This window comes from Rhamphochromis longiceps, linkage group LG1 (assembly GCF_057381845.1).
Source record: "Rhamphochromis longiceps isolate RC_006_pf linkage group LG1, R_longiceps_female_GT1.1, whole genome shotgun sequence".
NCBI lineage: Eukaryota > Metazoa > Chordata > Actinopteri > Cichliformes > Cichlidae > Rhamphochromis > Rhamphochromis longiceps.
Genome location: NC_140557.1, coordinates 36,496,953 through 36,520,678, shown reverse-complemented (window position 1 = coordinate 36,520,678; position 23,726 = coordinate 36,496,953). Strand labels below are relative to the sequence as shown.

The 23,726-nt window shown below is 41.1% G+C and overlaps 1 protein-coding gene across 2 annotated transcripts in view; it reads left to right on the top strand.

Annotated features, from left to right (window-relative positions):
• Positions 1 to 23,157, top strand: part of otog (otogelin) — a 66,720-nt gene extending 43,563 nt beyond the window's left edge. Inside the window, exons 34-57 of one of the 2 annotated variants that reach the window (XM_085408036.1) lie at positions 959 to 1,076; positions 3,905 to 3,984; positions 4,635 to 7,348; positions 8,145 to 8,322; positions 8,507 to 8,658; positions 8,749 to 8,838; positions 8,924 to 9,110; positions 9,299 to 9,519; positions 9,730 to 9,868; positions 10,075 to 10,263; positions 11,014 to 11,223; positions 11,376 to 11,480; positions 12,303 to 12,407; positions 12,521 to 12,622; positions 14,029 to 14,127; positions 14,339 to 14,379; positions 14,581 to 14,656; positions 14,847 to 15,025; positions 17,932 to 18,036; positions 18,833 to 18,952; positions 19,453 to 19,498; positions 19,903 to 19,974; positions 21,298 to 21,377; positions 21,766 to 23,157. In XM_085408036.1, coding sequence (XP_085264162.1) covers positions 959 to 1,076; positions 3,905 to 3,984; positions 4,635 to 7,348; positions 8,145 to 8,322; positions 8,507 to 8,658; positions 8,749 to 8,838; positions 8,924 to 9,110; positions 9,299 to 9,519; positions 9,730 to 9,868; positions 10,075 to 10,263; positions 11,014 to 11,223; positions 11,376 to 11,480; positions 12,303 to 12,407; positions 12,521 to 12,622; positions 14,029 to 14,127; positions 14,339 to 14,379; positions 14,581 to 14,656; positions 14,847 to 15,025; positions 17,932 to 18,036; positions 18,833 to 18,952; positions 19,453 to 19,498; positions 19,903 to 19,974; positions 21,298 to 21,377; positions 21,766 to 21,966 — 5,609 coding nt within the window. In that variant the 3' untranslated portion in view covers positions 21,967 to 23,157. The remainder of the gene's footprint in view (positions 1 to 958; positions 1,077 to 3,904; positions 3,985 to 4,634; positions 7,349 to 8,144; positions 8,323 to 8,506; positions 8,659 to 8,748; positions 8,839 to 8,923; positions 9,111 to 9,298; positions 9,520 to 9,729; positions 9,869 to 10,074; positions 10,264 to 11,013; positions 11,224 to 11,375; positions 11,481 to 12,302; positions 12,408 to 12,520; positions 12,623 to 14,028; positions 14,128 to 14,338; positions 14,380 to 14,580; positions 14,657 to 14,846; positions 15,026 to 17,931; positions 18,037 to 18,832; positions 18,953 to 19,452; positions 19,499 to 19,902; positions 19,975 to 21,297; positions 21,378 to 21,765) is intronic. The other variant, XM_085408043.1, reaches the window with a different exon arrangement.
• Positions 23,158 to 23,726: the final 569 nt, after the last annotated feature.

The window sequence follows — 23,726 nt, the reverse complement described above, 5'->3', positions numbered from 1 at the left end:
TCATGATGACAGGGCTGGAACTGGAAACTGGCTGCTTAAGACCTCACAAGCACAACTTTTTCTAACCTAACTTTTTTGATGTGAAAGACTTACTTGAACCATGACTTGCATATAAACAGACTTCCAGCATGTTCTAGAGTTAAATCACAGTAGAGATGTTAGTTACCTCGACTGTTTTGGCAGCGTTTGCAAGCGTGATATTCTTTCTGTCTGTTAACACGAAAGCTCAAAAAGTTTTAAATGAATTCTGGTAAATCTTTGTAGGAGTGTAGAGGGAGTCGTGTTAATAATCCATTAAAATTTGCCTTACTGTTATGTAAGGATTCTAAATATCACATTATAGTTTGCATTCAAATATCATGCGACATTTGACCTCTGACCTCACTTTTACATCTTACATCTGCTCTTGTTTTCTTTGCTCAGTTCAGTTTGCTTCTATATCAACATCCTGTTTATTTAGATGTTTACCTTAGGGACCTTGGGTTAATTTGCTGCTTTATATTTTTGACTCGGGTATCGGCAAGGATTCAGTGGGTCGTTATTGCTTCTCTGTGGTGCCAAGGGTCAAGACTACTGGCTCCTCTGCTCATATTTTCTGTTAACAGGGCAGTGAGGCTAATAACTGATGCTAAAAATATATCAGCAACATTTGCTGATGGCAGTAAATGCCAGTCCAGATACAGACATGCTAATGGTGTTGATCTTTTTCTAGTCAGTCCAGATAGAAAATGTGATGTTTAATATACAGAAACATTTAAAATGAGCATTATTTTTGTTTCATAATGTAAATTTACAGAATGAATGATATTTGCATGAATGAATGATACTAAATCCTTGTTTTGATTGTTTCTCAGCCATGTGTACATTGTAACTTTAGGGGTGATTAAACTGTCACATATTACCATAATGCTTACTAAGCTTACTAAGCATTTAATAAGTATTGTGTGTTTTTGATCAGGCCCAAACCCAGACGCCCCACCAGCTCCTCGCTGTCAGTGGAGGTACGACGCCTGCGTCAGCCCCTGTTTCAAGACATGCAGCGACCCGTTCGCTGAAGCCTGTATCACCATCCCACAGTAAGATCTTCCCCTTTACTTTGAACATTACAGCCAGAATTATCAGCTTGAACAGTCAGTTCTACGCATACATTAAAGACTTCAAAGACTGGGACCAGGTCTTCAAGCATGTGCATCCACAAAGTGACTCTGCTGCATCAAATCAGCAATAAGATAGCATCATTCTAGTATCAGTTTGTGATTAAATGAGATCAATCTGTTTGTGATAATATGCTGATTAGCTGTGATAAATTTGCAAAAATTGCAAATCTGTTTTCATTCAGAGCCCAACCAAACCTCATAGATTTGAAACAGAAATCCAAAAACACTTTCACGAATGGTAATGTAGTTCCTGCAGCACAGCAATTTAACCTCAAAATGACATAGGCGCTTGGGATCCTTGCTTTTACTTAGGAATATAACAAGAGGACAATCAGTTGGCTACCAATTGAATCAAGTTCCCTACTGCAAAGAGACACACTGGAAACGAGTTGTGCTCATCAGTGGAGACTGATTCAGATTGATTGCAGCGTAATGGCAATCTATTTGTTTACCTGCAAACTTTCTCCAACCCATCCAGCAGTGACTGCAGTCAGTCTGAGTTGGGCCTCACTTGTTTCGATGCAGCTTGTCTTTCTCTGGGTTAACTGTGAAGTTTCTTCTGTGTAATCTCTTTCCAACCAAAAATGGTTGGCCAGAGAGTTGCACAGTCAACCACTGGGTGAACGCTTGGTCGCCACAACTACTTGTAATTGCATTGATTTTCCAGACTGCCATCCTATTTTTACTCTAGTATGACATTAATCAACCTGACTACTTGCAAATACATGTTTAGTGAAAATGCTGAGCTGATGTTTGAACTGACAGAAACTTTACAAATTTCATTTTTCAATTCATACTTAATGAGAACTTGGGGGGAATCACATAATTATGAAACTGGGATCTTATAATCACAATAAAAGATCTTGTAATGACGACAACAACAACAACAACAACAAAAATACGCTTATGGGAGCTATCCATCATTACTATACTTGAGAGAAATGTGGGATTATTGCTCCGTCATACAATTTATGATCTTAAATATTAATGAAAATTTTTTGAAGTATTTTTTAAAGTTTATTTCAGAGATGTTGCTGAAACTTTCCTGATGCTGATCATGATATTGTTTAAAAAGAGAATTATGACAGTGTTGCTCTTTTAGAAATAAAATCCTTGATTAGTTTTCCTTCTATTTACAGTGGGGCAAAAAAGTATTTAGTCAGCCACCGATTGTGCAAGTTCCCCCACTTAAAATGATGACAGAGGTCAGTAATTTGCACGAGAGGTACACTTCAACTGTGAGAGACAGAACGTGAAAAAAAAATCCATGTATTCACATGGTAGGATTTGTAAAGAATTTATTCGTAAATTAGGGTGGAAAATAAGTATTTGGTCACCTCAAACAAGGAAAATCTCTGGCTCTCACAGACCTGTAATGTCTCCTGTAAGAAGCTTTTCTGTCCCCCACCTGTTACCTGTATGAATGGCACCTGTTTGAACTCATCATCTGTATAAAAGACACCTGTCCACAGCCTCAAACAGTCAGACTCCAAACTCCGCCATGGCCAAGACCAAAGAGCTTTCGAAGGACACCAGGAAAAGTATTGTAGACCTGCACCAGACTGGGAAGAGTGAATCTACAATAGGCAAGCAGCTTGGTGTGAAAAAATCAACTGTGGGAGCAATCATCAGAAAATGGAAGACATACAAGACCACTGATAATCTGAATGACCTGCAGAGAGCTGGGACCAAAGTAACAAAGGTCACCATCAGTAACACACTACAACGGCAGGGAATCAAATCCCGCAGTGCCAGACGTGTTCCGCTGCTGAAGCCAGTGCATGTCCAGGCCCGTCTGAAGTTTGCCAGAGAGCACATGGATGATACAGCAGAGGATTGGGAGAATGTCATGTGGTCAGATGAAACCAAAGTAGAACTTTTTGGTATAAACTCAACTCGTCGTGTTTGGAGGAAGAAGAATACTGAGTTGCATCCCAAGAACACCATACCTACTGTGAAGCATGGGGGTGGAAACATCATGCTATGGGGCTGTTTTTCTGCCAAGGGGACAGGACGACTGATCCGTGTTAAGGACAGAATGAATGGGGCCATGTATCGTGAGATTTTGAGCCAAAACCTCCTTCCATCAGTGAGAACTTTGAAGATGAAACGAGGCTGGGTCTTCCAACATGACAATGATCCAAAACACACGGCCCGGGCAACAAAGGAGTGGCTCCGTAAGAAGCATTTGAAAGTCCTGGAGTGGCCTAGCCAGTCTCCAGACCTCAACCCCATAGAAAATCTGTGGCGGGAGTTGAAAGTCCGTGTTGCTCGGCGACAGCCCCAAAACATCACTGCTCTCGAGAAGATCTGCATGGAGGAATGGGCCAAAATACCAGCTACTGTGTGTGCAAATCTGGTAAAGACCTATAGTAAACGTTTGACCTCTGTTATTGCCAACAAAGGTTATGTTACAAAGTATTGAGTTGTATTTTTGTTATTGACCAAATACTTATTTTCCACCCTGATTTACGAATAAATTCTTTACAAATCCTACCATGTGGATTCATGGATTTTTTTTTTTTTTCACATTCTGTCTCTCACAGTTGAAGTGTACCTCTGGTGCAAATTACTGACCTCTGTCATCATTTTAGGTGGGGGAACTTGCACAATCGGTGGCTGACTAAATACTTTTTTGCCCCACTGTATTTTGTATGCGCAGTCCTTTGTTAACAGCTCTTAATGCTTTGGCCTCTGAGTACCGATGCAGAGTTTATAGTCTCAGCTGTCAATTGTTTTCTGTTCAGAGTGGAGGGTTGCCTTCCTGTCTGTCCCCCACTCATGGTCCTGGATGAGGTCACTCATCGGTGTGTGTACATTGAAGACTGTGAGTATCTGTGTAACACTTTATGATGAACAGTATTTATAAAGGCTAAACATACTAGTTAGTTGGTAGTTTTTTTTAAATATTAGTAAGCACTGATACTGATACTTGATAATTTTTGCTAATAAAGCTAATAACAGGTTTTTAAGGTATATATGTATATTGTTCGGATGTCATTGAAAGGTTTCAACTGTTAGTCATAAAATTTTGTTCTGTCATTTTTAAATCTTACCTTAGTGTCTGTATTATAAAAATTTATATACTTTCCTCAATTTGTTAATAGGTGTTGTTTAATAGGCAACCTATAGAAAAGCTATAGGTAAAATCAACACAATAATATAGTAATATAACAAAAATGAAAAATGCGAATTACATTGATATTTGCGTTAGGTAATATAGCTTATTAAATTCTCTGTGTTAATCAAGTTAATAGTTAATATTGCTATGGTTTTAGTAATACACCTAGATGCACAATTTTGCACATTTAGGAAAACGAATTTACAGTTGTTTCAAATTTAACCTAATCATTGATATCCCTGCTAAAACGCTAAAAGTATGAACAAACTCATCTGCACTGTTTCAGTCCACTTAATGACCTGTATCTCTTTTCTGAGCTTGTTATTTCTCTAACAAACCTTTTATTGGCTGAACAGGTATCAAGGTTCCAGTCGCTGTGCAGCCCGTTACACCGTCTGCTGCACAGCCAGCTGCCACTTCTACAACCACTGCAAGTACTACTGCCTCCACCAGTACCTTTAATACCACCACCTCCACTACTGCTGCCTCTGCTGCTCCTCCACACACTGCTCCCACAACCAAAATCACCTCCACTGTTCCAGAGGCGAGTCTGCACACCAGCTCCTCAGAAACACCACCTGCCATTATCTCTCCTTCTGCAAGTCCTGAACCTTCCAGTACAATAGAACCCCCAATGCCTCCGGCAGTGCCCACTCCTGTGAGACCAGAGGTGGTGGAACCATTGTCAACTGTCAAAGTGACAGTGGCTCCGCCCACTACTATTATGGGTACAACAAAATGGATGAGTGGACCGTTGAGCTCTGCTGTCAGTCCCTTTGGTCCCAGCACCTCTAGGACAAGTAGCACCTCTTTCACCACGACACCCCTGTTCTGGCTCACTTCTACCACCAAGTCCACCGATTCCCTCCAGCCACTATTCACCATCACTCCTGTGACTACTGAGTCAGCAACCACCACTGCAGCTCCGACCAAAACCTCTCTAGAGGGGACAACCACAAGTAGCACTCCTATAGTTGTGCAGACCACAGAGGCCACAACACATTCCACAGGGATCGCTCTGATCATCACAGCTTCCAGCCCCAGTCCTGCTCTGGTCCCGGAAACTTCTGTAATTACAGAAAAAACTATAGTTCCCAGTACAACTATCTCTGCACACACTGACACCAGAACAAAATCTTCAACAGTGGAAGGAACTACAGTTACAACATCCATCACATCTGGCTCACCAAGCACAGCCTTCACAACAGCTGTAGCTCTTCCAGCTTCTCCTTCTGTGGAAACAGTAACTACAGCTTTGCCAGAAATCATTTCAACGAAGATGACGGAATTAGTCACACCAGCTGCACCTTTTACTACTACTAGAACAACACCACACATCATAACACCATCTGTAACCACAGAGAGGATGTTGCGCACCACCTCTACAGACCTGACAACGCCCACAACAACGGCTCCCAAATTAACGACAACAACCCTCACTCATTTTGCACCAAGCACACACGTACCATCTCCCTCTACCTCAGCTACTACAGACTGGAGAACAATCACAAAGAAAGTGTCTATAACAGACTCCCCTGCATCTGGCACAGCACAGGCTGAAACCACAACTGCTCCTTTGTCCAAATCTACAGTCTATACTGAGAAAACTTCCTGGTCTGCAGCTGTCCCGGTTACAGACAGAATGACCATCACAATTGCCACTGCAACCTCAAGACCTCCAGAAATACCAAAAATATCCACTGTGTCTACAGTTCCTATAATCACAACAAACCTGATAGAAACTACTCCTGTGTCAAAATCCCCCATAACTGATAGCTCCACCGGTCCACCTACTACTATTAGTATTTCAGAACCTTGGCGCCCCTCTCATTGGCAGAGCTCCCCCACCCCAGTCTACAGAGCCACAGTGGAGACGACACCAGAGGTCAAATCTGAAACTGTTGTCCATGTGGTCGCGTCCACTGCAACTACCACAATTCCTCACGTTCCACTAACAACTGAGCCAACTGTAACATCTGCAACATCAGCATCGATACCTACCACTGCCCAAACCAGGACACCTCCTGAAATATCAACTGCAAAATTCATAGCCACCACAACCAAAAAACTGTCTACACCCCTGCCTATGCATTCTTCCCCTGAGACAAAGCTTATCACAGCAACTGCAAGTGCACCACCTACTGTTGCTACCACAACACAAAGACCTGTCATTGTTCAACTGATTACAGAGACAATGCATCCACTAACAGACAGAGTCCAGGTGTCAACAACATCTGCAACCACATCCCATCCATCTTCATCACCACTTGGCACTACTACTTCCACAGCACCTCCTAGGACAACAACTATCCTGGACAAAGTCACCACCCGGCTGGTGTCCACTTCAAGGGTTACATCCACTCTGACAACTACCATTATCACACAGACGACCACCCTCAGGACAACACCCAGACTTCCTGTGACAACAAGAATTACTCCCAGAACCACGTCGACTGAGCGTGCAACCATCAGGCCATTCACCGCTAGGGTAACAGTAGCAACAAGGCCAGCAGCAGTAACCACCAGATCAACCACTGTCAGCCCACCAACTGTCACACCAAGCTCTGACACAACAACTACATCAGAAGTGACAACTACAACCATCACAACATCAGCAGAGCCAGTTACCACAGCAAAAACAACCAAACCTCCTGACACAACCACAGCAGAACCTCACTCGACCACCATAACTACTCCACTGCCTCTTCCTACTTTAACTACACTCACAACATCTACAGCTATACCAACTTCAGTCCACAGAGAGCCAACCACATCTGAGGAAACTTCAACAACTACAGAGACTGATGTGTCACCATCTGCATCCCAACCGGTGACACCAGTGCCTGATGTGGTGAGCTCCACCCAAAAACTCAGTATTCCCACATCTGCTACAACCTCCCGTCCATCAGCCATTAAAGTCCAAACAACTGTGCTGGATAAAGTTGATCGGACGAGTCCAAGTGAAGCAACATCTCCAGCGCTGGCTTTTCCTCACACACCAGCGGAAACAACCAGTCACACAACAGAGGGAGCAACATCTATGAGTTTATTACCTACAAGGATGTGCACGGTGGGCTCACTTATTATTCAGCTTCATTTCAGTTTATTATTGGATTACTTCAGGCAGGCTACAAAGTCAAACTCAGGCAGTAATAGCACATCAGCTGATCTCAGTGCTTGCATCTGCTTCTTCTTTTACACAGATAGCATGCTTTAAGTTTCTTTTGCCCACCTGTAGTTGCTGCACATCTGCAAGCCACTTTGCAACCCACCTTCATCCTAGCTTCTCTTTCTATGCAGTGTCTGAATTGTTGTATTTTTTGTATTCTCTGTTCTGCACTGGATTTATTTTTGCTACTCTTTCCTGAACTTCATGGTTTTGTGTGGAAGGGAATTGCCAGGACAAAGCAAAGCTGACAAATATAATATATTTATAATATATTTGTAAACATATTATATATTATATAAATATAATATATAATATTTCCTGCAGAGGGAAATTTCAGCCTTTTTTGACTAGTGGTCCTGACTGAATATCTAGGACTGTAGAATTGTTCCTTTTTTGTGTTTTTCCTGGTTTAGCACAGCATGCTTATTTCAGACACAGAACATCTAAAGATTAAGCTTAGATATCTGATTAAATATTTAAGGTGCACTTAAATCTGGTCTGTTATGCAATTATGATCTACTAATTATGATCTTGCAACTAAATATATTTTTAAATAATAGAACGTGAATCTTGAGTGTTGCTCACTGGTTACTGCAATGCCAAAAAACATGGTTTTACTTTCCTAATTACAAACAACAAATAACCTTTATTTTGATTTTTATTGGGTTTTTTTTGTTTGTTTGTTATTTTGCACCAGCCTCCATATGCAGAGATCGTTGATGATTGCACCAAGTATATCTGTGTCAACAACCAGCTTGTCCTGTTCAACAAATCCCAGAGCTGCCCTTACACTGCCGACCCTCCAAACTGTGGCCTGCTTGGCTTTGCTATCCTCGTAAATGGAGACAAGTGCTGCCCTAAGTGGGACTGTCCATGTGAGGAAAACACATAAATGAAGGAAACACATTATTTATTTATTTTTTTTACAAGAAAATCTGCTCCACACTTTTAAATTTTGCTCTGACTGAATGATGATAATTCTTAAATGTCTCCCATAAATATTTGGCTTTGGCAGATTGTTATCTTTAACTGTGCTCTTTGGTATCCCTACTGTGCCAGGTCGATGCACAATGTTCCCTGATCTGAACGTGATCACATTTGATGGGAACAGCGTTGCCATCTACAAGGCTGCCTCTTTTATAGTGACCCAGCTGCCCAATGAAACTGTCAGTGTTCTGGTTCAGGAGTGTCCCGCTGACTCACAGTCACCAGTGAGTAAATGTCACACATGCCAGTTGCTCTGACAGTGATCTGGACAAAAGTTTCTGTTCTGTCATCTGAGTTTCTTTTGCTTTTTAAAGCTCTTCTGGAATTTTACCAACTTGTGTCTGGTGGCACTCAACATCACCCATAAATCCAACCACATCATTATCAACAGGCTGCAGAGGAGGGTAGGAGATACTCTGCTTCTGATTAAAGCTAAAACACTGATAAAAATCTACGTGATGACATTTAGTTCTTGATGCTTTCTTTCAGCTGTATGTCAATTCACGGTATGCTAAACCTCGATTCAAAAAGTACGGCTTTGAGATTTACGACACAGGCAACATGTACCTGATCCGCAGCCCGGCCGGTCTTAAGTTACAGTGGTACCACAGTACAGGGATGATGGTCATCGACACTGACAGCTCCAGCAACAAACTGCCCACCATGGGCCTCTGTGGTAAAAAAACCATTTCTTTCTTTTTAACATTACACAGTAAAGATATCATTCTGGTAGGTTTAAAACCTGTGGCATAGTGACCCTGTTTTTCTCGGCACACCATCAAAACATTATTTCACTTTTGTGGACACAAATGTCATGATATGTCACGACTGAGGTGATGTTCATGATGCAAATGCATGTCTTAGGCTTCTGTGATGGAGATCCATCAAACGACCTGATTTTGGCAAATGGGACCACAGTGGGTGAAAGTGAGGATCCAGCTGTGTTCATCGACAGCTGGCAGATTCCTAATACCACAAGTTACATCAGCCACAGCCGCCGCCGTGAGCTCAACTGCTCTACCAGTGACTGCTCCAGCTGCTTCTTCATGCTGCAGAACCAGGCCTTTACCCCCTGCCATGCCTTTGTATGTAAATCCATACATTCATTCATTTCCAGATGTGTTTAGTTACAGGGAAGCTTTCTGTTATTTCTGAGTAGAAGATGTCAAAAGAGCAAAAATATCATTTTAAATGACTGCAGATTGTTGCAAATATAATTACAAAATAGGGGTATTCAAATATACTTATGTAACAATATTACTAGTTTCAAGTAATTGCTCTTTCTTTGTTTTTAGGTCCCACCCACCACGTTTTGTGAGGTTTGGGTACGAGACTCGGAGTATGTGAACAACCAGTGTGTGGCTCTGGCTGCTTATGTGGCTTCCTGTCACAAATTCAATATCTGCATTGAGTGGAGGAGTCCAAATTACTGCCGTAAGATTGTTGTCAGATTAAACCTTGTTGTGTAGCAAGCAAACACTTTAGTTTAATGTCCAGCTGTCACAACTTCTGTTATATTCGCTTCCATCTGAGCAACTCTGCTTTGATTTTGGTCTCCAGTTAATCCCATTGATCTGTTTTTAGAGAAAGTGCTAAATAATGGATTGATGGCACTGACATGTCTGCGTCTCCTCCTGCAGCCTTTGTGTGTCCCAATACTCTGAGGTATCAGGCCTGTCTACCAGCCTGCACGTCTCAGTCCTGCCCCAATCACGACTTTGATTCTGACCCAGATCAGTGTTCTGGTCTGACTGAGGGCTGTGTGTGCCCTGAGGGAACACTCCTTCACCGGCCATACTCTGCACTCTGCATCCCACCTGACAAATGCGGTAAGAGCCCAGTTTACCAACAGAGCACAAAGCAAGAAGGGAAGGTCTGTGTATTGGATTATTGTGATGGGATCAGAAGAAAATGCTGAGAACTATGCAACTGTTTAGTCTAAGGAAACTTGTTTTTGCCTATGAAAAAGGAGAAAAGATTTCAAGTTATTTTCTCAAAATTTTGAGTTAGTAAGCTGAAATTGTGGGTTAGCTCTGCTAATCAAGTGTGTGAATAGCATCATTACCTTTTTACCTGGTAGCAGATTCCACAGTGAGCTACCAATGTATAGTAAACATGAATAAATTGCCATTGTTTTGAAAGTTTGCTAATTTCTGACCTGCCTGTTTAGCATTGGGAGCTGACAAGGAAATGAACCTTCATGGAGCATCCTGATTGGCAGAGCTAACTTTAAATTTTGAGTTATTTTCTCAAAATTTCAGCTCATTAACTCTATGCACTTTGAAATGCATAACTTGAAATTTTGTCTTCTGTCTTGTCGTCTATTCTCAGACCCATTTCATTATCTTTAGAAACTAATGCACATCCAACTTATAACAAAAGCACAATTCTATAAATACTCTATGAATATAGCCCTACATTGAAATCTGTGTGAAAGGTCATTCGTATACAATTATTTCTTAGTTTGGGAAAGTTTCCCATTTGAATCAGCATCAGTCAGCTGAACCACATTCTGTTTGAGCTTTAAAAGATTCATTGTAGTCATGTGTATCTAAAATAGAGTGTATGTTTGTCTGCAGCCTGCACTGACAGCGGTGGTGTTCCTCGTGCACATGGTGAGGTTTGGAAAGCCGCGAAGGATGCCTGCTGCATGTACCGCTGCGACAATGACACCATCGTTCCCGTGGAATACAACTGCTCCAGCATGGTGGCGCCTGCGTGCCGTCGAGCAGGGGAGGTGATCATCAGTCTGGCTGATGACACCAGCTGTTGCCCACAAAAAGTCTGTGGTGAGTTTAAGTGCTTTTGTCTGAAACATGCAAGATAGCCTCCAAATCAATAACTGTTACTCTTTAGACCTGAGACTGTTTTGATTTATGACATAATAAACAGAAAAAAGAATGAGCTATCTAATGAGACAATGGGATTTCTAACTTTGCAGTATGTAACCAGAGTCTGTGTGACCAGCTCCCTCCTGAGTGCAAATATGGGGAGAAGCTGGTGTCATACTACAGACAGGACTCCTGCTGTCCAGACTATGTTTGTGGTGAGTTTCCAGTTGACCACTTATTATGTACACTGTGATCACTGACAGATGATGACACATTTTTAAAACTATCACATTGTAGTTTAAGTGCTGTGTAAGTACTGCACACAAGGAATTATTTTATATAATATATTTACTGTAATGCCTTAAGAAATGTCATAGTTTACAGAGACAACATTGCACATTCAAAACTGCAGAGCAGTTTTCAAAGACGAATAAAAAAACCAAACAAAAACCCACTGCTTTCTTACAGAGCCTTAGATTAGACAATTTCATGCTTGTATCATACCTAGGTTAGGTTACCTCTTGTATAAAGCATATCTACATTGCTGAAGAAAATTAAAGGAACACTTTAAAAACATGTCAGATCTCAATGGAAAAAAATATGTGGGATATCTATATGCATATGGACTGGGTAGTGTGATCAGCCTGCAGAGACCTGAATTCAAAAACACCTGAAAATTAAAATGATGATGTGATCTGTAGGGTCTAGGTATCACCCCATCTCATGCTACCTGCAGTGACACAGACCCAAGCCAAATGCAAAACTAGTGAAAAAACTATCAGAAAAGATGAGGAGGGAAAAAGGTCAGAGATGAGGAGGGGAAAAGGTCAGTGTCCTTCACCTGTAAAACCATTCCTGTTTCGGGGCTGTGTCATTGTTGCTCCTCTAGAGCACATGTTCTTAATTTTATTATCACCAATCTTGCAACCCGTAGGCACACAGAGGTGGACATTTGTCTTATTTCTTGTAATCTTGACAAGTTAAACTATCAAAAGTATAAAAAAAAGAGAAAGCAAATCCTCTTTGTTGTGTTGCAGAATGTGATCCAGTGCTCTGTGAGTCAGACATTCCCACCTGCAGAGACGACCAGATTCTGATTGCAACCAGAGCTGAAGGCAGCTGCTGTCTCGCCCACATCTGCAGTCAGTTCAAAAAAACTGATCACATTAACTTCTCTGTTCTGTGGCACAACATTTAGCTATTAGAGAATAATTTAAAGTTATCAGTGCGGTTACAAATGTATGTTTTCATACAGTGTGTGCTCCCTGTGTGGAGACGCCTCCCCTCTGCCAGGATGGTGAGATTCTGACTGTCGACAGCAACACCACAGATCGCTGCTGCCCCACCTACCAGTGTGGTCAGAGCACACGTGCTTTCACTCACACACTCACACACCTGTAGCTTTAGCTAATAGTTGGAGTAAAAAAGTGAAAAGGTCTAAGGTCGGCTGATTTAACGTGTCACTTGTGTTTTTTGTAAATATCTGTGACATATAACTGTGACAAAGATGTGGGTTCTCAGCTTTTATTCTTGGTTCTTAATCTTAAGCTTTTTGATAGTTGGATCATTTTAAAATTGTAACACGACTTCAATTCTTTGTTACTTAGAAGGGAATTATTATACTTTCCTCATTTTCTCTCATACGTCTACTGTTACAAAGGCGGCTGTACACATTAGACTTGCTTAGAGATTCAAATACTAAGGTCAGTGTGTGCATAAGTAATCCCTGAGAGCCAAAAGCTTAGGCTGCAGACTCTCGGTTTTGGACAGTTGTGTTTCTACCCTTGGTTCTGTATGATGTCAGTGAGAGTGAATATCTCTGTTTTGTAAGCCCATGTTCTGTTCAAACATTCTGTTTAGGAGGGGCCACTCAGAAAAAAACTAGTGTGTAGCGAGCAGTGTTGGTCAATTTACTTGAAAAAAGTAATTAGTTACTAATTACTCATTACTTCTCCAAGAAAGTAATCCCATTACTTTACAGATTACTTAGTTTCAAAAGCAATTAGTTACTTTTTAAAAACACGAATACGTAATAAAGCAATAGACCTTTCAGCCCAATTCTATTTTTTCAGCATATTCCATCGGTGGAGGTCTGCCCGGTGCCTCAACAGTCATGTCAGTGGGGGATCTGGGGGTTTCTCTGTAAATTTCACATTCCCGTGGCAGTGTGCTAGGTGCTTGCTTAGATTTAAAGTTTAATTTTTTGCCGTAGAAAGAAGTTTTCTCCAAACGCAGAGTGTAGAGCGGACGATAATGTTTTTGTTACTTTTTACGGAATCAAATTCAATGTCAGTGCTTCCAAGCTTTAATGGTCATACCCTCTCCTGCACTCCATATATTATCCATTGTTGATCTACACACGTCTGTTGCTGCCACAGGCGTCGTACACTCGTACGTCATTGTCATGAGACACTCTCACAAACGAAATCACAGTGTAGTAACGCAGTAACACAGCGTGTTTACAGGAAAGTAACAGCAATCCAACTACTTTTGTTTTTGCAATAGTAAACCGTTACTTTACTCGTTACTTGAAAAAAGTAATCGGATTACAGTAACACGTTGCTTTAACATGTTACTGCCCATCTCTGGTAGTGAGGCCATGTGTAGTAGACCCTTTGTTGTTCTGAACTATGACTCATGTAAAGTCACTGCAGTGGAGTCCAAGAATAAAAATGCGCTGATCCACTTCATGTTAAAATGATCCCACTATTGGACAGCTAGAACGCATAAATGACTTGCATGTTTTTCTTTGTGTGTGCACAGTGTGTGAACCCTACAGGTGTCCTCAGCTCACGTGTCCTGTTGGGATGTCAGTGGTTTCTGTGTCCAATCCTGGTCACTGCTGTCCCAACCAAACATGCGGTATGAGGGGAAAACCCTTCCATGATAGGAACAATAAAATTAGTCCAAAGCCTTTCTTTCAGATCAGTACTAGGCCTGTCATATCTTTTTAGAACCACAATTTAAAATGACATTACATTTGTTTTATGACAAAGCAGAGTATCTGGTGTTGTGTGGTGTCATCTCAGCTAAACAACTTAATAATGGTCGTTTTTTTATTTTCTGTCTTCAGAGTGTTCCTGTGAAAAGATTGCCTCCCCAAAATGTGGCCTGGTAAGTCCTGAACCTGTTGAATACACTGTATCTCCAGATTATTGCTCATAAAACCTGACTTTATGGGTCATATATCCAGGTGTCTGTCTGCTGGCTCTGTGTGTTTTAATATTTTTGGGTTCCTTGTGTAATGTACTCTTTGTATATTCTGTATGCATTAATACAAATCTGTAACCCTGGTTCTCTGTCTGTGTTCTGCAGGGGGAGGCTGCCCAGCTGGACCGGGCCTTTCTAGCCGATCCACAGAACCAGTGTGCCTGCAAAAGATACAAGTGTGGTACGTTCTGACGAGGAATTCATTTTAAGTTTAATCTTACCAAACCTGCTCTGAACTGAGCCAGAGTGCACGTTAGGGCATGTTGTTTTTATTCTGTTTGTCTAATGTTTGGTTAGTATTTAAAACAGATGTTTTTACCACTTGTAAGTGCAGCCTGCAACTTTGGACCCTCTGACCTCTGTGTGTTTAGTGCGTGAGGCTGTGTGTGTGTTTGGAGAGCGAGGAGTGTTGAGGCCCGGTCAGACTCTGGTTGAGCGTGGAGACGACGGTTTGTGTTACAGCCGGCAGTGCAGCCGCAGCCTTGACCCAGCAAGCGGCTTCCATGTGCTCCACACTTTCAGCGTCAACTGCTCTAACCAATGCCAACCAGTAAGACCGCGACACACCAGCACAGACCTTTTATTGAAGATCTTGATCTCACTGACTTTATGTTAAGGTTCCATCCTCATTGTTAGTCTTGTTTCTCTTTATTTTCTCATTAAAAATGTGTTAAATATGAGAAGAGCTACCAGAAAGTTTATTTTTGTGATTAATATTTTATTGAATTTTTAGAACACTACAGTCCACTGTAGATACAAATCACATCACATAAAAATAGCATCAGCATAACAGCCGACCAGTACTACAGTAATACAAAACCAAAATGAGGGGGGACAAACAAAACAAGAGATAAACAAACAAACAAAAAAACCCAAAACAAAACAAAAAACCACCCAAAAAAACAACAACAACACAGCCAGCCTTTGACTACGTGGGTCTTGCTGCATGCCACACTCTGTCATCTCTGAGAGTGCTTCGTCAGAATCCCAATGTCTGTCCCACTCTAAGTTCTAGTCTGATCCTTTTATTCTGATGATAGCGCTGTGCAGGGTGGCTGCTGTGTTTCTTCGGATTACTCCTCACCCCCCACCCACCCCTGTGGCTTGTCATGTCTTCACAATGTTGTGCTGTGGACATTTATGTGCTTTTTTGTGCAAAGGAGTTTTTTTGTTTCCTGTTCTCATGCTGTCCTACCATGGAAGCACAGCATGAGTAGGGGTCTCTTTTTTCCTCTTGTACTTTCCCCACTGTAGTGTACATTTCAATGTTTTTTCCTGATTCTACCAATCTCCGACCTGTATCCCCATGTAATGTTTGTGCTATATGTGTAAGGTCGGGGGGGGGGGGGGGGGGTCCCATTTCACTGCAGGGCAACCTGCATGTGACGAATAAAGCTTTAATTGATTGATTGATTGATTGAACAGATATGGATCCCACTTCAGGTGGAAGCTCTCCAGTGTATTCAGATGCCTGTATGAGAGTTGTTCTAGTGCAGCGAGTCTCCCTAGTTGAATATGCCATACAGAGACAAGTGGGGTGGAAGGGGCCTTCCACTGGGAGATAATAAGTTTACACCCCAGCATCAATGCAGTCTGTACCCACTCAGGAGCCTTAGGCAGAGCGTGTTTAAGGAGTGATTGGTCCCCCAAAACGAATAGTCTTGGCGAAAAAGGAATATCCCATCATATAGTTGATTTGATAGGACAGCTCCAAATCATATGGGTCAATATGTGCCCACCCCAGTCTGACATCTCCAGCATTCAGGAGACTGTATGAGGTTCACCCTGTACAATCTGTGTAGTGACCAGTAAATTCGGTGTAATAATTTGAATTGGATTAGTCTAGTTCTAAGTTCCCTGGACATCTTTTTACTATTCTGCAAAATTACAGTCCATTCCTGGTCTGTAAAAACCACACCAAGGTCAGCTTCCCGAGCTAACCGTAGGGCGGTTAGCCCTTTACTCATGCCCTTAATTAGCACTGAGTAATATTTAGAGACTTCACGAAGATGTTTTTTTGATGTAGCTGAGATAGTCAATAGTTGGAGGTGGTGTGGAGACCAAAGGTTTTGAGCAATAAATGCCAGAGCTGCAAATACCTCCAAAACTGACTCTGTGGCAACTGAAACTGTGCTTTAAGGTCATTGAAGAACTTGAGAATTCTCCCCTGATTACAGGTCTCCAAGAACAAGTATCCTTCTCTTGACCCACAGAAATGGAGACTTATTAATGCAGAGTTTGGGATTGAGCCATATGGAGGCCTCAGTATGAAGGTGGGAGTTAAAATTTAACGGCAAGGCCACCTTCTTCCAGACCGTCTGCAGGAACGAAAGAATGGGGTTGGTTTGTATATCTGATGAGAGCTTGGTGGTTAAAATGTGCATCAGAGGGAGTGGTGAGCACAGGGTACTCTCAAGACTAAACCATGGGGGGGCTTGTTCTGGAGAGATAGCCCAGTGAACCATGTGTCTCAGACTGAATGCATAATGGTAAAACAGTAAATTTGGGACCCCCAGGCCACCCGACTCCATTGGTTGCTGTAGCTTTTTAAGCTTTATTCTAGGGCTTCTGTTATTCCATATGAATTGGTTGCATAACTTGTCAAATTGATGAAAATATTTTGATGGGATTTTTAGCGGGAGTGTTCTCTACCAGAAAGTTTTAATCGAACATACAATTATTGCCGAACGGGTCTTCACCAAAATTCAGCTCAGAGTCAAGATCGCATTTGGATTTTAATTCTCATTAGTCTGTGTACTATAGCGAGCCTATGACAAGGAAACATATTACTTTCTTTCTGTACTTCACACATTAAAATAACCTGTGAATAGTGATGGACTGTGATCTGGATAAGTATTTGATGGCCCACTCTAAAGTTGTGATTTTTTGGCAGTTTGTGACTTAAAAGCACATTGGTTAACACTGTTGCCCCCAGACAAGTAGGGGGAAGGTTCCTGCTTGGGTGGGGGTCTTCCTCTCTTGGTATCTTCACTCATAGGTATGTTTGGTTGTCTGCCTCACTGTATTAGCCCTATGTTGGACTGGCAACCTACACATTTCAGCTGTGTCATCTCACTTGACCAAAGTTTAACTAATAAACTGCTGCACACAAACAGAACTTGTTGCTGAAGCAGGAGAAAAAAAGGATTTAAAGAAAAAAACTGTTAGCTTCATTTATGTTATGTCTGCTTTCTTGCTGGTGTGTAACGTACTAAACACAGAGCAACATTAAACTTAGCAGACTCTGCGTTGTCACAGATACCACAGCATCCCTAGTTACAGCCCTGACCTCACATAAACTTCTCCCCTGAGAGCAGAGCACGAATCTAGAAGCTTTTAATTTTGTTTGAACTGTCACAGTTAATCTTTGGATAAGTGGTTATGATCATTGACTCATTAAAGCTCACTGTCACAGTATTTTAAATGAAAAGGAAAGTAATCATGTTTGTTTTTCAGAATCAGATCTACGTGCCTCCCAAAGACCAGTCGACGTGCTGCGGAATCTGTAAGAATATTTCCTGCATCTATGAGCATGAGAATGGAACAACAGGTCTCTATAAGGTAGGAAAAGATGTTCAGCAACATTTTGCATCCAAATAAAAAACTATTTTAACATACACACTATATTGTGGCGAACTGAGGGATCTTAACAAGAAAGGACCCACGCAGAGATTGAGTCTGTTATTCCACCCCAAGCAGGAAGGGGGAGCTCTTTATTGAACAGTTCCCCGTGCTACACTGTGCTCGCACATGAACTCACTCATGGTGTAACATGTCTTTCTATCAAAACAACATCTATCAGTGAACAGGAACGGTCATATGAATTACTTAGCCATAACAAATGCAAATACACAGTTTAATCGTCTTGAATGGGAACACAACCCGAGGCATGATGGGAGATAACTAGCTGCTCCCAACATGCCACAATATTATACAAACAGTCTTTTACATTATTCTTCAGTCTTGATGTGTACTTGTGTAACACTTTGGTCTGCTGGTGGGAACTGAGTTGAAGTTAGCAAAGCTAGCTTATTAGCTAGCTAGCATATTATGTAGTTTTTTGTTTAACCTCAGCAACACAATCATGGTAAAGTTTAACACAATATTTATTATTGTATATTTTTTCTTATCTTTGAAATTGATTACTGTTAGTTTAATTAGTCGATGGTGATTTGACAGTATAGTCAAGTTGGCCTTAGTCCTAACTTTGTCCAGCTTTGATTTAAAAATGATCTCAGGCGGACTCACACAAAGTAAGAAGGCTGATCATACGTCACCAATCTCTTTCCCATTTTGTTGTAAGTCAAATTAAGTTGCTCACTGTAGTTCAGTTGCTGATGTTGTCAATGCTTTTCAGCCGGGAAGATCCTGGGTATCAAACTGCATGAAGTTTGACTGCACAGACACTGTGGCTGGGCCCACACTCATCTCCTACTCCTTCAGCTGCCCTCCCTTCAATGAAACAGAGTGTGTAAAGGTCAGCATGCAGCGCACACCCACGCACGCACGCGTGCACACACACAACACACATTCAAAGAGACATCTCTTTCTTCAAATAGATAAAAGATACTGACTGATTATAATTTGTCAACGTATCCTTTGGAAGGGAAATCTTGCAGTTTTAATCTTTTTAATTTCTTTTTAATCTTTTTTTTTTTTCATCAAAAACATTTTGCTGTGTGATAATGATGTAAAAAGGTGATTCTCAAACAGACAGCCAGGCTGATCCATATTAAATTTAAGTTTAAGCAGGCTCAAAGTAGTTATAACTACTGCAAGACTGCAAGATGACTTTTTTCTATAGAATAATGGTAGCTCACTTAAAAAGTTTGATTAACAAATCCACGGCATGTTCAGTAGTTACACAAAAGTTTAGCTGAAGAATATCAAAGTTCAGAATCTGTGCTGGCCAAACTGTGGAGGAAAAATACATTTTTCTGTGTTTGTGTTAACGTTGTGACTCTCGTCTGCACTCAGATCGGTGGAACTGTTGTAAGTTACATGGATGGATGCTGCAAGACGTGTGAGTATCTAATGAGAGCATCACAACAGCAGTTGTGTAGTTAGCGTAGAGCTGTAGCCTGCAGCTGACACTGAAGAGCGCCTTCATCTGCCGCTCAACATGTTTCCGACATGTTTGCCCTTCAGTTTGCTCGTTTCAGTCTAAAATCCTCAGTCACATTGTCTGAATTGGCTCACGTCTGGATCCCAGCTGCTGTTTTCCGTTACATTTGTCTTCTGTTTATTTACATTAGAAAACTGTCAGTGTGCTTTTCAGTGAACTCTGTGTCATCAGTACAAATAATGACAGACTTGCTCTAAAATGCCAAATGATTAAAGCTCTTGTCACTGAAAAGCAACTGAAGACATACAAGTGGGTTTATGGTTTATGTGCTGCAGCTTACCATCGTGTACCAATCCCACCAGGTACTGGATTCCCTCTCTTCCCTTTCCCTGTTAGCCCCCTGACTCCCACAGTTAACACAAACTGTGAAAGAGGTACCAAACAACAAGGCTTACCAGTGCCATTGTTGATATTCAACAATGTACTCCCTCTAAGAAAAAAAACAGAACACACACAGGAAACCCCAAAGTCTGACTGACACCTACTCCCCTCTGCAGAAAAGTCCTCTCATCTGTTGTCTCACTCCAAGTCCATGTGGAAAAAAACATAATTGATGTAGCTTCCTCTTTGCTTTCTACCTCACTTGGCTTTAGAAAATATGCTGTCCAATTGTCTAGTCTAATTGGTTTACATGAAAAATGACATCACACTTGAGAGGACAGAACCCCCCCCCCCCCTTGATCCCATGTGTACATGTACACAACAAATAAACTTTTTCCCCATTTAGCACTGTTTGGGCAGTGCATTGTTGATTGCCAACAATGTACTGTTGGTAGTGGCCCAGTAGTCGGGCTTAGATATCTGCATGTGTCACTAGATAGTGAAGTGAGATGATGCTGGGAGTGCTGCGGGTCTTTTTTTCATTGAACTGCTGAAGATTTGCATGCTGCTGCACTATAGCTGCAGCCCTCCAAAGGGAGCTGTGTGGGAAACAGAATCTTCTGTGTGTGGCATTTCATCCTTTTAGTAGTATCATCTGTGCAAACAAAAAAGCAGTAATTCATTTTAGGGTGGCAGGATTAGGGGTACAAAATAATTTGGTTTTACAATAAAATCTTAAAATAAACAATAAGATGAGTTCAATTGAGTTATCTATGTAAGTTTACAGAGAGTAGCTTCAAACAAACTAACACACATTTAGTCCAGATCAATGACACAACAGCTTAATAACACAGGCGACAGTCAAAGCGGTAGAGAAAGTGTCCTGAGATTTATTCTGAGAAAACTAAATGGCACTCATAACATCTTAATTTAATGCTATGTGTGTTGATGGCAGATTTCATGTTTTGTTCGTGTTTCTGTCTTTGTTGTATTTGTTTAAACATCAGTTTATTTTGTTTTTAGTCGAAGCTAATTTATGTTGAGAATAAATGTATGACAGATTTTATCCTTCCAGCAGTTTTGAATGTTTATGCTGAGTCTCATTGATCATTTCTCCCTGAGTGGAAAGTTTTCTCATTAATGCTTTTAGCTGCAAAGTTCTTATACACACACCCTCTGTTTTATTCCTTTCAGGTTATGTATGGCTAAACTACTTCTGCATGATCAACAGCTTCTGAGCTTCTCAGGGCTCTTGATCGCTTTCCTTCCTCTGTCCTCATCCTCCCAATTCCTGGTGTTTGTTCACATCCTTATTATCTTATGAGTATTTTTTACCTTCATTCCAATGAATTCCTTCTGGCTTGTTGTGTGAACAGGCAAAGAAGACGGAAAGTCATGTCAGAAGGTGACAGTGAGGATGACCATCAGGAAGAATGACTGCCGCAGCAACAGACCGGTAAACACTCATGTCTGACTTTCTGTGGTTGCAGCTTGTTATTAGCATCCTATTTTAACTTTGCATTTCTTGCAGTGTGTGTAGAGTTTTCGTTCATGCAAGTGCAGCAATGCCATTGGCTGGCTCAAAGTATTCTGGAAGCTGTGGTGGTCATGATTTCTCCAGGAGATTATTTGATGTGCACCATCTGAATAGTTAACACCAAATTTTTTGCAGCCATCAACAGGAGTTATTTCAATTTTCAGTATTTGGTGTTTATAGTTTTTGATATTGCTCATGTTTAAGCTTAACATGGCTGCCTCTCCCTCCCAAAGTTTATTTGTGCATTTATTTGATGGCCTTCTGTCTGCTCCTTCTACATGAAAGACATCTGCCCTTCCATTTTCAGGTGAACATCGTGTCGTGCGATGGAAAGTGTCCTTCTGCCAGCATCTACAACTATAACATCAATACGTACGCTCGCTTCTGCAAGTGCTGCAGAGAGACTGGTCTGCAGCGGCGCTCTGTGCAGCTTTACTGCAGCAGCAACTCAACCTGGGTCAGCTACACTATCCAGGAGCCCACTGACTGCTCATGCCAGTGGTCCTAAACATAGTGCATCCCCACACTCACATGCAAATACAAACACACATACACTGTGTGTTCAGAGCTACATGATTTAAACTCACAAGATACAGAAGAATAAATGTCAGCTGTGTTATTTTATGATTTTGGGCAAGATGGATACTGAGCTATGATTAGCAGGTTCAGCATGATTTATGGAGATTGTATAAGTGGCTATGTTGGTAGTAAATGATCACAGAAGTCGTTTTGCTGCCTCTGCTGGCAGGGAGGTGGTAACTGCAGGACAGACAAGCAGGTCTCCTTCCTTAGCCAGTAGCTGCAAAGCACACAAGCTGGAAGGAAGGAAGCACCTTCAATCTCAAAACATTTTTTTCTTTTTACTATTCATTAAATTATCAAGTTGAACTAAAAGAAATGTTATGAGCACTGACTCATATTACTATAATCATTCATCTTGTTTAAACTGTCCGTTAAAAATCCCTTTCTAATCTGCTTTCAGTTTAAGTAAAGGAGGACAGCCTTTTTCTGAACAAAAATAGGTTTGTTGCTGTGTTTAGTTGTGTTGTTTCCATTGCATGTGTTGTCAGACTGACAAAGATGTTTTCTTGATTTGCTTTTTTCTTTTGTTGCAGTGAATTGAGCTCTGCTGGCCAATAAATACTCCCTATTAAAAAGTCAATCAATGGCAGGTCTCTAAAAGCACTGATTTTAACTTATTGAAGTTTGTAAAGGATATAACCTTTTTCCTAGCCTGTGGTTGGTAGTAGCTTTAGTTAAAATTATGCTTTTTTGTGTAATTTCAGACCAAGGCATTTGTGGACCAAGGCATTTAGAAATTAAAAACCCATTCCATCGATTCATTATCCATTCATTTTCTGCTGTTTATCAGTGCCCAAGTCAAGTATTTCTAGGGCAAAAGTTTTAAATGTGAGGATTTCCATCATTAATTAGATACTCAGTCTATGCAATATGAGAATATGATAAAAAGAAAACCCCGTCACGACCTTAGAGCTCAAGGTATTTTCATCACTTTTGTTTTGTCCAGCAATCAAAAACCTAACAAGAAATCTAAGCAAACGATCCACTGAGAAAATAAAATGAGTAAATATTTGCCTTGTGACTCCTTTAAATAATGTTTCTCTCATTTGCCAGAGGATTTTTCCCTTACACTATCGTGATGATTTCCTAATTATTTCTAGACTCCTCCCCCCCCCCCCCCCCCCCCCCCCCAATGTGTCTAAAAGTTGTGCAATAGATCACTACTGAAAGTAAGAGACCACATTTCCTCACCAAGACAAATAGTTTCCTGTATTAATTATGTGAGGATGCTGATAATTGTGTGACTTATTACATGGTGAATAAAGAAGAGTAACGAGCCTGATGCAGTTGCTAACTTGACTGGTTTGCATTACAGTTTTTAATATTTTAAATATTGAATTGTATTTTCTATGGCATTCAAACTTGGCCATCACTTGTAGTAGAAGCACATCAGAAAGGCTCTTTTTTTCTATTTACAGCATTGTTTAATGCAGCAATACTGGCAGTTCTTCCCAGGCCTGCCCAGGAGTCAGTTCTTAAAACCAAAATCACTTACGTCCTTTTAACGTAAGTGGTTATTTCACAGATACACAAATGTGCTAATGTAACGAGAAGCTGGTACCTTTAAAATTATGCTGTGCAGGGTGAAACTTTCTGCTTTTGTGTCTGTACTGCCACCTCCCCACCAGTCTAGAGAGAAGAACGTGTTCAGTGAGGGGAAAGGTCTTTTCTGAGCTTGTTCTGTCT